The 14,466-nt window shown below is 43.2% G+C and overlaps 2 protein-coding genes across 3 annotated transcripts in view; both read right to left on the minus strand.

The window, feature by feature from the left end:
* The window catches only part of RADIL (Rap associating with DIL domain), an 87,494-nt gene that overhangs the window by 51,621 nt on the left and 21,407 nt on the right, over positions 1-14,466 (minus strand). The window lies entirely within an intron of this gene.
* PAPOLB (poly(A) polymerase beta) lies at positions 7,301-11,599 on the minus strand. The gene has a single exon (XM_003277934.3). The coding sequence runs from the start codon at positions 11,382-11,384 to the stop codon at positions 9,471-9,473; it is 1,914 nt and encodes a 637-aa protein (XP_003277982.3). The 5' UTR covers positions 11,385-11,599; the 3' UTR covers positions 7,301-9,470.

The raw sequence follows: 14,466 nt of genomic DNA on the forward strand, positions 1-14,466 counted from the left end.
GAATTGAATTCTGCCAACAACCTTGTGAGTCTGAAAGAGGCCCCTGAGCTCCAGAGAGGAACGCAGCCCAGCCCATACCTTGAGTGCAGCCGTGTGAGACCTGGGCAGAGGGTCCAGCTCCCCTGTGCTCAGACTCCTGACTTGTGGAAAATGTAAGTTAAATAGTATAGTTTTAAGCTGCACTTGTAGTTGCAAGCAATAGAAAACAAGTTCAGGGCCGAGTGTGGTGGCTCACACTTGGAATCCCAGCACTTTGGGAGGCCAAGGCAGGTGGATCATCTGAGGTCAGGGGTTCAAGACCAGCCTTGCCAACATGGTGAAACCTCATCTCTACTAAAAATACAAAAAAAGGTAGCTGGGCATGGTGGCGCACACCCATAATCCCAGCTAATTAGGAGGCTGAGGCAGGAGAATCGCTTGAATGTGGGAGGTGGAAGTTGCAGTGAGCTGAGCTCGTGCCATTGCCTGGGTGACAAGACCAAAACTCCATCTCAAAAAAAAAAAAAAAAAGAAAAAAGAAAAGTTCAGATTTTAGTGCCAGGAAATGATGGGATGCTACTGTAACAAATACCTAAAACGTGAAGGTGCTTTGGTAATCAGGCAATAGGTAGAGGCTAGAAGGACTCTGAGAAGCAGGATGGAAAAAGTCTAGATTCCCTTGACCAGGCTACTATGAAATGTGCACAGTAAAGACATTGCTTCTTTCTCAGAATAAAGTGGGAACTTTCCTAAATCACCACAGAGAAAGGCAAAATTGCTGCAAACAGCAGAAACCTAGATGCTCACAAGGCTGCCAGCGAAGGCTCAGAAGGAAGCGAGGGGTATGTTACTGGAAACTGGAGGAAGGAGGGTTCTTGTGATATGAGGGCAGGGAGCTCACTGAAATTGTCATCCTGCAGGTGCCGGAAAGCAGAATTTGCAAATGCTGAACCTGAACAGATGACTGAGGGGGTTTCCAAGCAGAGCATAGAAGATGCCGCCTGGTTTCTTCTTGCTGTTTATGGTGAGAGGCAACAGGAGAGAGAGAAATTAAAGAACTGTTCAGCAAAAAAAAAAAAAGAACCAGGACTGGACAAGTTCGAAAATGTGCAGCCTTTCCAGATGACAAGAGATGCCAAAAGTCAGAAATGGCTTCTGATGGGAGGCACAGAGGAAAAACCAAGTGTGGGCCTGGACAACCCTTTGCTGAAACCCAGGAAGACCAAAAGGTCAGGGTACCTGGCCACATAAATGACTCAGTAGAGTCAGGGTGCTCCTCATATATTTTTCTTAGTCAAAACAGAGGACCTCAAGGAAGTTCAAGAGCACTGTCCCTCCACCATCTCCAGAAGCTACAAGTAGAGAAGGGATTATCTCAGAGACATTTATGGATGTGGCTTCTGTCTAATGGAGTGAATTCTCATGAAATCCTCATCCAGCCCACAGACTCTTCAGAAAATTATACCAACAGAAACACTGGCTGGCCTAGACTGAAAGGAACAGAGACACTGAAAAATGAAGGAGGTGGCTACAGACAGGAAGTGGCTGATAGACATGCTACCGTCATCCATGCAGAGGGAAAGATGATTCAGAGGATGAAGCCAAGATCCCAGAGGGTGGCACCAACGGGACAGAGGGCAGAGCTGAGAGACTATCCCCAGGCCTTGGAACGGAACAAAAGAACTTCCACTGGAATTTGCCTCACTAGAGTTCAAAAATGCTTTGGGCCAGGGCAGTGGCACCTTTTTACCTTCCATTTTCTCCTATTATTTATTTATGTATTTATTGAGACAAGGTCTAGCTCTGTTGCCCAGGCTGGAGTGCAGTGGCATGTTCAAAGCTTACTGCAACCTCAGACTCCTAGGTTCAAGCAATCCTCCCATCTAAGCCACCTAAGTAGCTGGGAACACAAGTGTGTGCCACCATGCCTAATTTTTTATTTTTTGTAGAGATGGGGTCTTGCTATTGCTATGTTGCCCAGACTGGTCTTGAACTCCTGGCCTCAAGCCATCCTCCCACCATAGCATCCCAAAATGCTGGAATTACAAGAGTGATCATTTCTCCTTTCTTCTTCTTCTTTTTTCCTCCTCCTCCTCCCCCTCCTCCTTCTCCTCCTCCTTCCTCTTCTTTTTACGACAGAGCCTCACTTTGTAGCCCAGGCTGGGGTACACTGGCACAATCTTGGCTCACTGCAACCTCCGCCTTTCAAGTGGTTCTTGTGCCTTAGCCTCCCGAGTGGCTGGGATTACAGGCATGTGCCACCACATCCTGATAATTTTTGTGTTTTTGGTAGAGATGGAGTTTCACCATGTTGGCCAGGCTGGTCTCAAACTCCTGACCTCACGTGATCCACCTGCCTCGGCCTCCCAAAGTGCTGGGATTACAGGCATGAGCCACCGCACCTGGCCCATTTCCCTCTCTTTTGAACCAGAGTGACTGTTACCCTATGCCTGTCCCACCCTTGTAAGTTGGGAGGGTTGGGGCAGATACTTGTGTCTTTAGTGTTACAGGTCCACAGATGGAAAGAAATAGTGCCCCAAGAGTGGTACTTAATGGATTATACCCAGAAGCCCCATTCACGCCTGATTTAGATTAAGATGATGAGATTTTAGACTTGAACTGATACTATAATAGGATGAGACTGGGGGACCTTGAGATGAGGTGAGTGCATTTTGCATGCGGATGTAACTATGGATCACTGGAGGCCAGAGGGCAGACTGTGGCAGCCAGAATTCTAAGATGACCCCCAGTGACCCTTGCTTTGCATAACCCGCCCTCCAACCTTGAGCGTGAGTGGGAACTGTTCGTGTCATTTTATGATTATGTTTTGTTGTATGGCAAAAGAGATTTTTGCAGATATGTAAATAAGTTTACTCATCAGTTCACTTTGGGTTCATCAAAAGGGAGATTATCCAGGTGGGCCTCACCTAAACACATGGGCCTTTTAAAAAGCAGAAAGGAAGTCAAATACTCAAAGAATGATGGAGATTCGACCTGCCACTGCTGACTTGAAGATGCTGGGGGTAGGCCGGGCGTGGTGGCTCACGCCTGTAATCCCAGCACTTCGGGAGGCCGAGGCAGGTGGATCACCTGAGGTCAGGAGTTTGAGACCAGCCTGACCAACATGGAGAAACCCCGTCTCCACTAAAAATACAAAATTAGCCAGGCATAGTGGCGGGTGCCTGTAATCCCAGCTACTTGGGAGGCTGAGGCAGGAAAATCGCTTGAACCCGGGAAGCGGAGGTTGAGGTGAGCTGAGATCACGCCACTGCACTCCAGCCTGGGCAACAACAGCGAAACTGTCTGAAAAAAAGAAAAAAAAAGATGCTGGGTGTACATGGAAAGTTATTTGGAAGTGATTTTGAACTTCTAAATATATGTGTGTTGTGAAAGAGAAGACTATCATTGCCATTTACTAGACATTCTCTCCTTCCTCTTAATAGCATAAGCCCTAAGCTATTGGTGAGGTGATGCACCCAGCTAAGAAAAGCGACATTTTCCTGTCTCCTTTGCAGGTAGGCACAGCCATGTGACTATGGTGCAGTCAGTAAAAGACGAGGGGATGCCGCTGTTGGGACTTCTCTGAAAGCTCCATAGGTGGGCAGTTTGCAGGTACACCTTTGCCCTTCCCTGTCTTCCTTCTTTTTTCCTGCCTTAAATGAAGATGTGATGGCAGGGGCTCCATAACCATCCTGCACCTTGAGGTAACCCTGAAGATAGAAGGCATGAACTAGAATGATGGGGCCAAAAGTAGAAAAAGCCTGGTCCCTGGTGACCAGGAAAGCCATGTTACCAGCTCTGAACTTACTGTTAGGTGACATAAACCTGTATTGTGCCCAAGCTACTCTAACCTGGCCAAATGCAATTCCGAACTGATGAGGAGGCATTAGGTGGGGTTTTTTGTTTGTTTGTTTTTGTTTCTGGGGAGGGTGGTGTTTGGTTTTTGTCATTGTTGATAAAGAGGTTAAGATATCACTTTGGGCCAGGCGCGGTGGCTCACGCCTGTAATCCCAGCACTTTGGGAGGCCGAGGCGGGCAGATCACCTGAGGTCAGGAGTTCGAGACCAGCCTGGCCAATATGGTGAAACCCCGTCTCTACTAAAAATACAAAAATTAGCCGAGCATGGTGGCGGGCGCCTGTAATCCCAGCTACTCAGAAGGCTGAGACAGGAGAATTACTTGAACCCGGGAGGCGGAGGTTGCAGTGAGCCGAGATGGTGCCACTGCACTCCATCCTGGGCGACAGAGCGAGACTCCGTCTCAAAACAAACAAACGAACAAAAACAAAAAGATACCACTTTGGTATTGGTTGTTTAATTATATTTCACACATATGAAAGCATTTGTAACTTAGACTAAGAACAAAATGAACACCATTTCATCCACCACCCAACCTAAAAAGAATGGACTAGTTCCAGAATCACATCAACCCTCCCAAGCACATCTTCCTGCCTGTCCCCACCTCTCACCCTACCAAAGCGAATCACTTTCCTGGATTCCGTGTTTAACATGGCCTTTTTTCATTTATAGTTACACCACACATTTTTGTGGTGGTGTAACTATAAATTATACCGCTCTACTTTGCTTATTTTGAAACCTTATATAAATGGTATCACACTCTGTGCATTTTTCTGCAATGTGCTTTTCCCCTCAACATGATGACACACAGGTAACATTGACGCAGGTAGCTACGGTTTAATTTCACAACTTTATGGTATTTATTGCACGAATATGCCACCATCCAGCCATTCCCTCATTGATGGATATGTGGATTGTTTGGAACTTTAGGCTACTACAAAACGTTGACATAAACACTCTTATACTCATTTTCAAATGCTTCCTGACTTTTCTACCACCATGAGAAATACCAGAGAAAATTCTGGTAGTTAAATGGCACACTGGAGGTAAAGTAGAAGGTGTGTAGAGTTCTGGACATGGCTGTGGTCCCACAGACTCTGGTCACCCCAAAGACTAAGGGGATCAGTAAGATGAAGTACATCAGTGTCCCACAGCACGAGGGTGAAGACCTACGAGGAGACTAATTGGAACGCAGAGTGTGGGCCCATCAACTGTGCTAGATAAGACCAAGCTGCTTCCCAAAGTGGCCAAAACAATTTGTACCATGTTCTCATTGGCACCGTGTTCGAGTTTCCATTGCTCCTCATCCTCACCATACCTAGACACTAGTTAGACTTTTTTATTTTTGTAAAAAAAGAAAAAAGAAATACCTCTCTGGTCTTATATTGTATTTTCCTTGTTACTACGGAGATTGGGCATCTTTTCATCTTTATTGGCCGTTCCTAGCTCCTCTTCCGTGAAATGCTTATGCACTTCTTTGGCCCATTTTTTAAACTGGGTTGTTGGGGATTTTATTGTTTTCATTTTTTGAGACAGAGTCTTGCTCTGTTGCTCAGGCTGGAGTGCAGTGGTGTGATCTCAGCTCACTGACACCTCCGTCTCCTGGGTTCAAGCAATTCTCACGCCTCAGCTTCCCAGGCAGCTAGGATTACAGGTGTGCATCATCGTGCCCAGCGAATTTTTGTATTTTTAGTAGAGAAAAATACAAAAAGTGGAGTTTCACATTGGCCAGGCTGGAGTCAAACTCCTGGCCTCAAGTGATCCGCTCACCTCAGCCTCCCAAAATGCTGGGCTTACAAGCATGAACCACTGAATCCAGCTTTTTTTTCTTTTATTTTTTTAGACAGACTCTCACCGTCACCCAGGCTGGAGTACAGTGGCGTGATCTCAGCTCACTGCAACCTTCACCTCCTGGGTTCAAGCAATTCTCCTGCATCAGCCTCCTGGGACTGACAGGTACATGCTGGGACTACAGGTACGTGCCACCACGCCCAGCTAATTTTTGTATTTTTAGTAGAGATGGGTTTTTGCCATGTTGCCCAGGCTGGTCTTGAACTCCTGGCCTCAAGCAATCCACCCGCCTCGACCTCCCAAAGTGCTGGGATTACAGGCATGAGCTACCACACCCGGCCTGTTGATCTTTAAAATAGACTTTTTCCTTTGTCATCCTTAATATATTCTGGATAGTAATCATTTGTCAGTTTTATCTTATCACAAAATCTTCTCCCAGCTTAGGGCCTGTTTTTCAGTTTTTCACTTTTCACTGTTCATTATCTGATGAACAAAATCTCTTAATTGTACTAATCTCTTCTTTCATGACTTGAGCTTTTTTGTGTCTTCTTTATGCTATTTGTTACTTACTTCCTAACTTACTGTTCTGTGGTCAGAGAACATGTCCTATAAATCAGATACTTTGAAGTATGTTAAATACTACTTTTGATATAGCAAGAGGTTAATTTTTGTACACGCCCAATGCTTACTTGAGAATAATATGCATTTTCCAATTGTGGGGTGGAAGGTTCTATAATAAACATTCACCAGATCATTGATGGCAAACAATGGCTGAGGGGGATGGGTGACAAATCCAGCCCCGGCCATCTGTTTACATATTGTCTATGACTGATTGCCCTCTACAAAGGCAGAGTTAAGTAGCTGTGACAGAGACCGGATGGCTTCACAAAGCTGAAAATATTTACTATCTGGTCCTTACTGCGAAAAGTCCACCAGCCACTACACTGGACTGTGTTCAAAAACTGTTTCCCTTCTATTTTTATCTGCTTGATATCAGTTAATGAAAGGCTGTTTTGAAATCTTCTATGATAATGACACATTTAGCAATTTCTGTTCATCTTTGTTATTTCATGTTGAGGCTGATTTATTAGGTGCAGACAAGTTTTAAATCATTAAATGTTCCTGATGCGGTAGGTCTTCTATCACTAATGCATGGTCCTCTTGCCCTTAAGAATTATTTTTGCTCTGACACCTATTTGAATGATACTGTTATTATACCAGCTTCTTTTCATTAGCATGCCTTTTTTCCATTCTTTTATTTTGGTTGTGTCTCTTTTAAGTAAAACAGCATACAGTTGGACTTGGTTTTCCTATGGAATCTGACCATCTCTGCCTTTTTTAATCAGGAAGTTTGGTCCATTTATTGTAGTGACAGATATATTTGGTTTCATTTCCATGACCATAGATTGTGTTTTCTTTTTACTCTATCTTTTTGTATGCTTTCCCCCTTTCTTTCCTGCCTTCTTCTGGATTCAGCTTAACTTCATTTTTTACCTTTACTGATTTGAAATTTTAACCTTTTCATGTTTCCCTAAACATTATTACATTCTAGACTTAGTAAGGTCGAAAAGTTCATCTGTGTCTCTACCCTCCTTCAGAACAATGTAAGTACATCTGAATTCGTATCTTAGATTTAAATCGTACTATTGTCCAGTATTTTAGTTTCACTTTGCTTGTTTGCCATTTATTTTTATTGCATTTTTAATGGAGAAATAAGTCATCTGTTTTCAAAACAGTGCTTGAATATACCAGGAGAATAGATACCATAAAACAAAGCAAACTCCACTCACTAGGCACATCACATGAAAAAAATGGTCTGACATTCAGGTAATAAAAATTAGAAATAAAAAGTCCCAAGGTTCCAGCTTGGCAAAACAGACACAGTTACAGGTAATGTTTAATAAACTATTTTTTTCCCAATGTGTAAACAAAATGACCAGACTAAATTTGTGCCTGGCCATTTCAACCTAACGCCATAGCCATTCAAAATACAGATATTGTGCACACTTCACCCGATTTATTATTGTGGTGAAAGGGCAAAGATGTGAGGAAAAAAATACTGTATACTAGATATCAGAAAGTAATGGTGAAAGAAAAGTCCCTACAGCCTAAAAGGACATGACTATATTCCAACTTTGGAAAATTAGTGCAGAAGGACAGGAAAAGAGTTTAAGTAACTGCAGTTTAACATGAAAAGTGCAGAGTTAGAGGAGGGCCGGGAGGGGTTAAAGCAAGGCTAATTGGAAAGCCTGTTAGATTTGCTGTCTAGATTAAGAAAGACTCAACTTTCATTCATTCACATCTGTTGCCCCTCACATTTCCTAAACATAGATGCTCTACTGCTTAATTATGAGGGATCTTTTTTTTTAACTTAAAGTATTGCTGATCTTTTGTAGACTAAAAGAGCAGAAAGTCAGCAAGATGTCAAATGCTTGCTAGAAATTACTTTTTTATGTTTCTACATGTAAAATTTAGAGATGAATTTTGATAAATCGTTTAAAAATAAAAATGTGTTTAAAATTCTTGAAGAAAATGCCTTTTTGCTTATGTGTGCAATTGGAAATTTTTCCTATAAGGAGGTATTCTGTGGAATGTACAAACCTTCTCATATGTAGCGATCAAATGGTCATCCAAGATCAGAAACATCTCATAGACATTACATTTAGTAAAGTTTTGCTAAAATGTGGTGTTCCGTTGTAACCAATATTTGGTGTTTTGTGCCATGTGGCCACAGGATTGTCAGTTTCACATCATGGTTTAGAGAATATTATTCTTTTTTTCTTGTGAAATGACACATAAGCATACTGTGTGCATACAAGCAAAGAGAAGAGAGGGAGGCAAAAAGCTTTTTTGCTTTAGGACTAATGATTGAGGACAAGAGAATATGGAGCTTTGTTAGCTCAAAGAAAATGTTTGATCGCTGATTACTCTCTAAAACAGTTCTACAGATTAAAACCAGTGTGTCCTTTCTCCATAGTGTGCCATCAAAACCAAAGACCTACTAATGGTTGTTTTGGTGTCAAATACATACCTTAAAGTTGACATTTCATTTTAAAGGGTTACAGCTACCTCACAGGGACTGAGCTAGATGTACTTTTATGCTTTCTCTGAAGTATAGTACACCACTGCACAATGGTATCGAATTTTAAGATTAATAGTGAAGAAACCTCTTCAGGGAAAAATAAAATTCACCAATTTGAAAAATCTAAAATTAGTTCTACTTTCTAATAAAAAATATAAAATGCCTCATCAGTATAAGGAATTCTGATACCAGTTTGTATTGCAAATTTTCCCAACAATGCATCAAGCATAAATCCAGTCCAGATGTCAGTCACGGGTACAAATATAGCTGAAAGGTTTTTTCATTTTAAGGGCAGTAGTCCTTTGAAATAGTTAATATAACTGTTGCTGACACATTAATAACAGTACCTCTAGCTGTCACATACTAATGTGGACTTCTGATCAAGACTGGCCCAGTAAAGGAAGTTACCAAATGAGCCTCAGTCTATTTCAAGTCATATCTAGTCCTGTACCCTTCATTCTCCTTCTTTGGTATTTGAAAACAACAGGTTGAGTTGGCAGATATTGTTCATGGACCTTTGAGGTTGTTTTTAACCATTCAACCTGTTTTACTGAATTCTTGATAACAGGAATTGGATTTGCAGGGAGAACAGGGATACCGGAAAGATCTATACTGATGTTCCCTGAGAGGCCAACAGAGAAGATGCTGTCTGAATTTTTCTAATGGAGTTGCAATTGTCTTTGTATTGAGTTTCTCCTCTTCTGTTTTGGTTTTCTTGGTCCTTTCTTCTTTATGAGGCAAGAATATCCTCTAGACTCCAACTATAGGATTAGATATGTTTGTTGCTGCGTTTCCTGAAGGTCTGGATGGCTTATGAGACATGTTGAAGAAACAACTCTGGCGACCATGGCCTTTGGTGATGGAGAAATGGCAGGTTGAGAGACAGCGTGAGGAATACTTTCGTTTAATGCAACCCCTGAACTTTCACTGGTATTCACCTGTTGCAAGGAAATTTCAGTAGCCTGTATGTTAGCCACAGATGCTGTCATTACAGCCAGGGCAGGACTGTTTCTACCCTGAGAACTGCTAATCAATGGGCCTGTCTTCACAGCGCTAGTAGATGAAGGCACAGACATGCTGTTTTCACAGCCTGCAGACAAGTCAAAGCTGGTGTCGTTCAAATCTGTCAATCTTCTACCTTCTGTTGAGTGTGCTTTCTTGTCCTGAAGCACATGATGAGGCAGCAGCTGGTGAAGTTCCTTTCTTCTTAAATGCATTGCAGTAATTTTCATACCCACCTCAAACATCTTACTATTCACTGCTTGCCTATAAACAGTATCTGTGAAAGACTGGATATCATAGGTGAGATCAATACTGAGAATTTCAGAGTTTTCTGGCTTTTTTAGCACTAACCCAATAACCCACATTGTACGAAATTTTTCCATATCAGTATTTTCTTTGGGTGCTGGAAATGACTGTGGATTCACATGTGCCAGTGTAATAAATTCATTCTTCTCCAAGCTCCCAACCAGGATTCGGATCTTTGATTCCACCAAGCCCACCCATTCTAAATGTTGTTTTTCTGTTGTTGCACTTGCCAGAAGTACAATATAATGCTTGTACTTTTGAAAGAAGCTTGGAGCTTCAAAGAGTTTGGACCACTCTGCCTTACGTAGCAAAATCTCATGTGTGATAGCAAGCCCCTGTTTAAACTCCTCAATCATGACCATCCTGGTTGAAATAGACACGTTGTATGTGGAGTTCTGCTGTGGGTATGCTGGTGTGATGATAGGCATAAGATGGTACCTATCACTGGGATTTACTCTTGGGTCCCATACAGGCAAATTAAGATTCCGTTGTTCAGGCTCTTTCAGTAACACTGGGTTTGGCCATTCCCATTCCGAAAATACCAAGAAGAATTTCCGTACAAGAGTTGACGCTACTGCATTTGGATAAAGCTGACAAGTTCTTGCTACTAGCATGGCCCAGGAAACACCTCCGAGGAAACCTAATATATTGGAATAGATATTGTGGCACTTGGCCCACAGTTTGATGGCTCTCAGAGTCAACCTGAAGTTGTCAATGTTTGGCACTAGATGTAAAATTTCATCGGTTACCCGGCAACCATTAAGGCTTCTTATGCATCTAATGTCTAGATTTTTAAGTAGACTGTCATCTCTTAGGTCCAAATCTTCTGGAATAGTCTGTAGTGCTAATCTTGCAAATAAAATATCAATCTCTATCCCATCAAAACACAGTTTGATAACTGGCACAAATGCCTCCTCAACAGCCCTTAAATCTTTTACTTCCTCCTGTAGTTTCAGTTTAGCATAGAATGAGGTGAAAAAGTCGCTTCGATCCACATGCCTTGGTGCAACGCACAAGGCGTCAATATCTGCGCCTTTCGTATGTACTCCTAATCTGTAAGAGCCAAACGTAAAAATCTTTCCTCCAACGTTGTCAATTACAGACTGGGGAAGACTCTTGCTTTCACTAATTTCACGTATCCATTCCTTTACCAGATTATTTAATTTTTCCAAAACTAAAATCCTGCGCTGCAGTTCCTCTTCCTCTTCAAAGACCCCGAAGGGCCTGAGGGTTTCTATTAGCCTCTGGGTGAGGAGGCAGTCCGTCTCCTTGGGAACCGCTAGGCTGATAGGCGAGGAGATGCCCAAGCGCTTCGGGGGCGGCGGCGGCTGCGGTGGTCCCTGGGTTGTCACCGGAAACGGCATCATCTTTCAGTGCCCGCCCCGCCAGGGCATGTCCCCCACCACCGCGACCTTCGCGGCCGCCACCCGGGTCATGATCCACTGAGGCGGGAAGGGCAGGGCTTCTAGCTGCCCTGGTCCGACCCCACTCCCACTCCCGCTGCGCGCCGGCCGCTTCAGGAGCTTCTCCTCCTTCCCTTCAGCCCCAACATGGCGCCAGACCCCTCAGCGGCCGCGTTCCAGAACCTACCGTACACGCGCGGGTGCCTGTGCATCGGCTGCCAGCGCGAGGGCTCACGGGAGCCACGGCCTTCTGGGCTGGGGCTCCTACCGCTGCGCGGGGTTGCGGGGGGGCTCTAGATGGGGATGGGCAGGGTTCACGTTGTTGATAACCGGCCAAACTTAACCCTTTGTTACCACTATTTTACATATTTGCCCAACTTTACCCATCTAATTCTTTGCTCTCCTAGTCCCCTGACATCTCAGATGTGCATCCTTTCTGGGGGCACCCTCAGCCCTCTTCACCCTAGCGTGCACCCTTTGGAAGTCCAAAAACCCCTTCGTAGTGGGAACCCGCGGTGGAAAGCAGCTTCTGTCTTGTTTCTTGGGCCGTTGCTGGACGTTGGTTTAGGTGGGGCAGCATTTCGAGGTCCACATTTGTGTTCTGGCCATGCTTTAAAGGTGCGATTCTGCTGTCCTCTGGTTCCCGTTGAGAATTCCGCAGCTGGGTAAACTGCTGCTCGTCTGTCTTTTCTTATGGCAGCTATAAAAGTCTCTGTCCCTAATGCCCTGTGATCCCACCACTATGTGTCCAGGCATAGATTTCTCTTTAATAATCTTACCCAGGCTGGGCCCGGTGGCTCACGCCTGTAATCCCAGCACTTTGGGAGGCCAAGGCGGGCAGATCACCTGAGGTCAGGAGTTGGAGACCAGCCTCAACATGGAGAAACCCCGTCTCTACTAAAAATACAAAATTAGCCGGGCGTGGTGGTGCATGCCTGTAATCCCAGTTACTCAGGAGGCTGAGGCAGGAGAATTGCTTGAACCTGAGAGGCAGAGGTTGTGGTGAGCCAAGATCACACCATTGCACTCCAGCCTGGGCAACAAGAGTGAAACTCCGTCTCAAAAAAAAAAATAAAAAATAAAAATAAAAAATATAATCTTACTCAGGATACACTATGATTCCCGAATCAGAAGTCATGCTTTTTATGATCTCCAGAAGCTTCTTGGGCACTTCCTCGGAATATGTTCTCCCACCTATCTCCTGATTCTCTTCATCTAGACACGTTGTCAACCTTCTCACTCTGTCCTCCATGTCTCTTAAGCCATGTGTCTTTCTGGGTGATGCCAGATTACCTCCAAGTCCTCTCTTCAGTTGTATTTAGTCTGCTGTTTAAGCATCATTGAAATATCCACTTAAATACTTATATTTCACTATTTTGTTCTTTTCCAAGCTTCTCTGCCTTTTAGATGGCATTCCGTTCTTTCATGTTTTTCCCCCTACCTTTTATTTCTTTAAACGTGTTAAACATACTTATTTAGTACTCTATAACTAATGATTCTAATTCCGAATGCTCTTGAGAAACTGTATAGTTTGTTGTTGTCCCAGAACTCAGAGCGGTATTACCTCTTGTGTCTTGTAATTTTGGATTGTGAGCTCATTTCTGGTGAGGCTTGGAATGCCTGTGTAGAGGCTGTGTCCTTCCCAAAGGGGATTTGCTTTGTTTCCAGTAGATGTTCTTGTACACTATAGAATTGCATACAGTGTAATTTCTTATCCAGGGATTATCCACAACATCTAGGTTGTGCAACTTTGAACCCCAAATACATGTGAGAGGACATGTGGTTTTCAATTTTAAGGAATAGTCTTTAGTTTTTCCCACCCAGGTCAAGAGAGAGAACTTCCTATGCCATCTCCTTTCACCAGGTAGCAGATTCTTCTTACTCCATTTTTTCACTCAATGTGTCACCCTTTGAGGATTCCAATTGTATTTGGAGGGTCTCAATTCTAACTCCCTACCTTTTAAGGTCCCAAGAGCTTTCTGTCTCTTCTTGGACAGCTGCTAAACTTAAGTTTCTCAGTTTCCACGACTGGCAAATGCCTTTAGGGCGGCTCTAGTTTCAGAATCAGCTAAAATTCTGAGATTTCAAGGTATCTTTTTTTTTTTCCACCCCTAAAGATTTCCTTTATTTTCCTGGGTACTCAGCTATGCATTCAAAAAAATGATTTCTTATATTTATCCAACATTTCCAGGCACTTTACATAGAAAGATTTTCCAGGATAATTAATCCCATATATTGCCAGAAATATAAATACCTTCTTTTTAATCCATTTCAACATTGGCTTACATGCTCAAAAACACCTATGAGAAAGGTCTTTGGTGACCTCCATGTTGCCCAATCCATGACCCCAGTGATTTCCATCTTCTTCGGCCTATGGTAGCTTCATCTTGGCCTCTGCGACACCATACTCTTTATGTTGTCTTCCACATGTCTGGCCACTCCCCAGTCGAATTTGCTGATTCCTCCTCCTTTACTTGACCTCTAAATGTTAGGAGTTCCTGCAGTTTCCATTCTAAGCCCTCATTTCTCCTCACCACATGTACATTCACTGCCTGGTTAATCTGCTGATTTCCACAGCTTTAAATACCACTTACTTACAGATTAATTCATATTTTAATCGGACTCTCTTCTGAATTCCAGATCCATATTATCTGACTGCCCATGGTTGCCACCTATATTTGGATGTCTTTAACTTAACATAGTTTAAAGAGAACTCGAACTCATCCTCCCATAGTTTGCTTCTCTCTCAGTAGTCTCCATTTTAGGAAATGGCATCTCTTTCTACCCAACTCTTGATACGAGAAACCTGGGAGTCATTCTGGACACCTCCCTGTTTTGCATCCTCAACATCCAATTCATTTACAAGTTCTGTTGATTTCACCTCCAGAATATACTTAAAATCCCTCTACTGCTTTCTACCTGTTCCCTTATAGCTCTAGTCCAAGCCACCATCAACTCTCATTTCAACTTCTACAACAACTGAATTAATCTCCTATTACTGACCTTTTCAAAGTATTCTCTACCTAGGAGCCAGAGTCATCTTTTA

The sequence above is a fragment of the Nomascus leucogenys genome, chromosome 17 (assembly GCF_006542625.1).
Source record: "Nomascus leucogenys isolate Asia chromosome 17, Asia_NLE_v1, whole genome shotgun sequence".
Lineage (NCBI taxonomy): Eukaryota > Metazoa > Chordata > Mammalia > Primates > Hylobatidae > Nomascus > Nomascus leucogenys.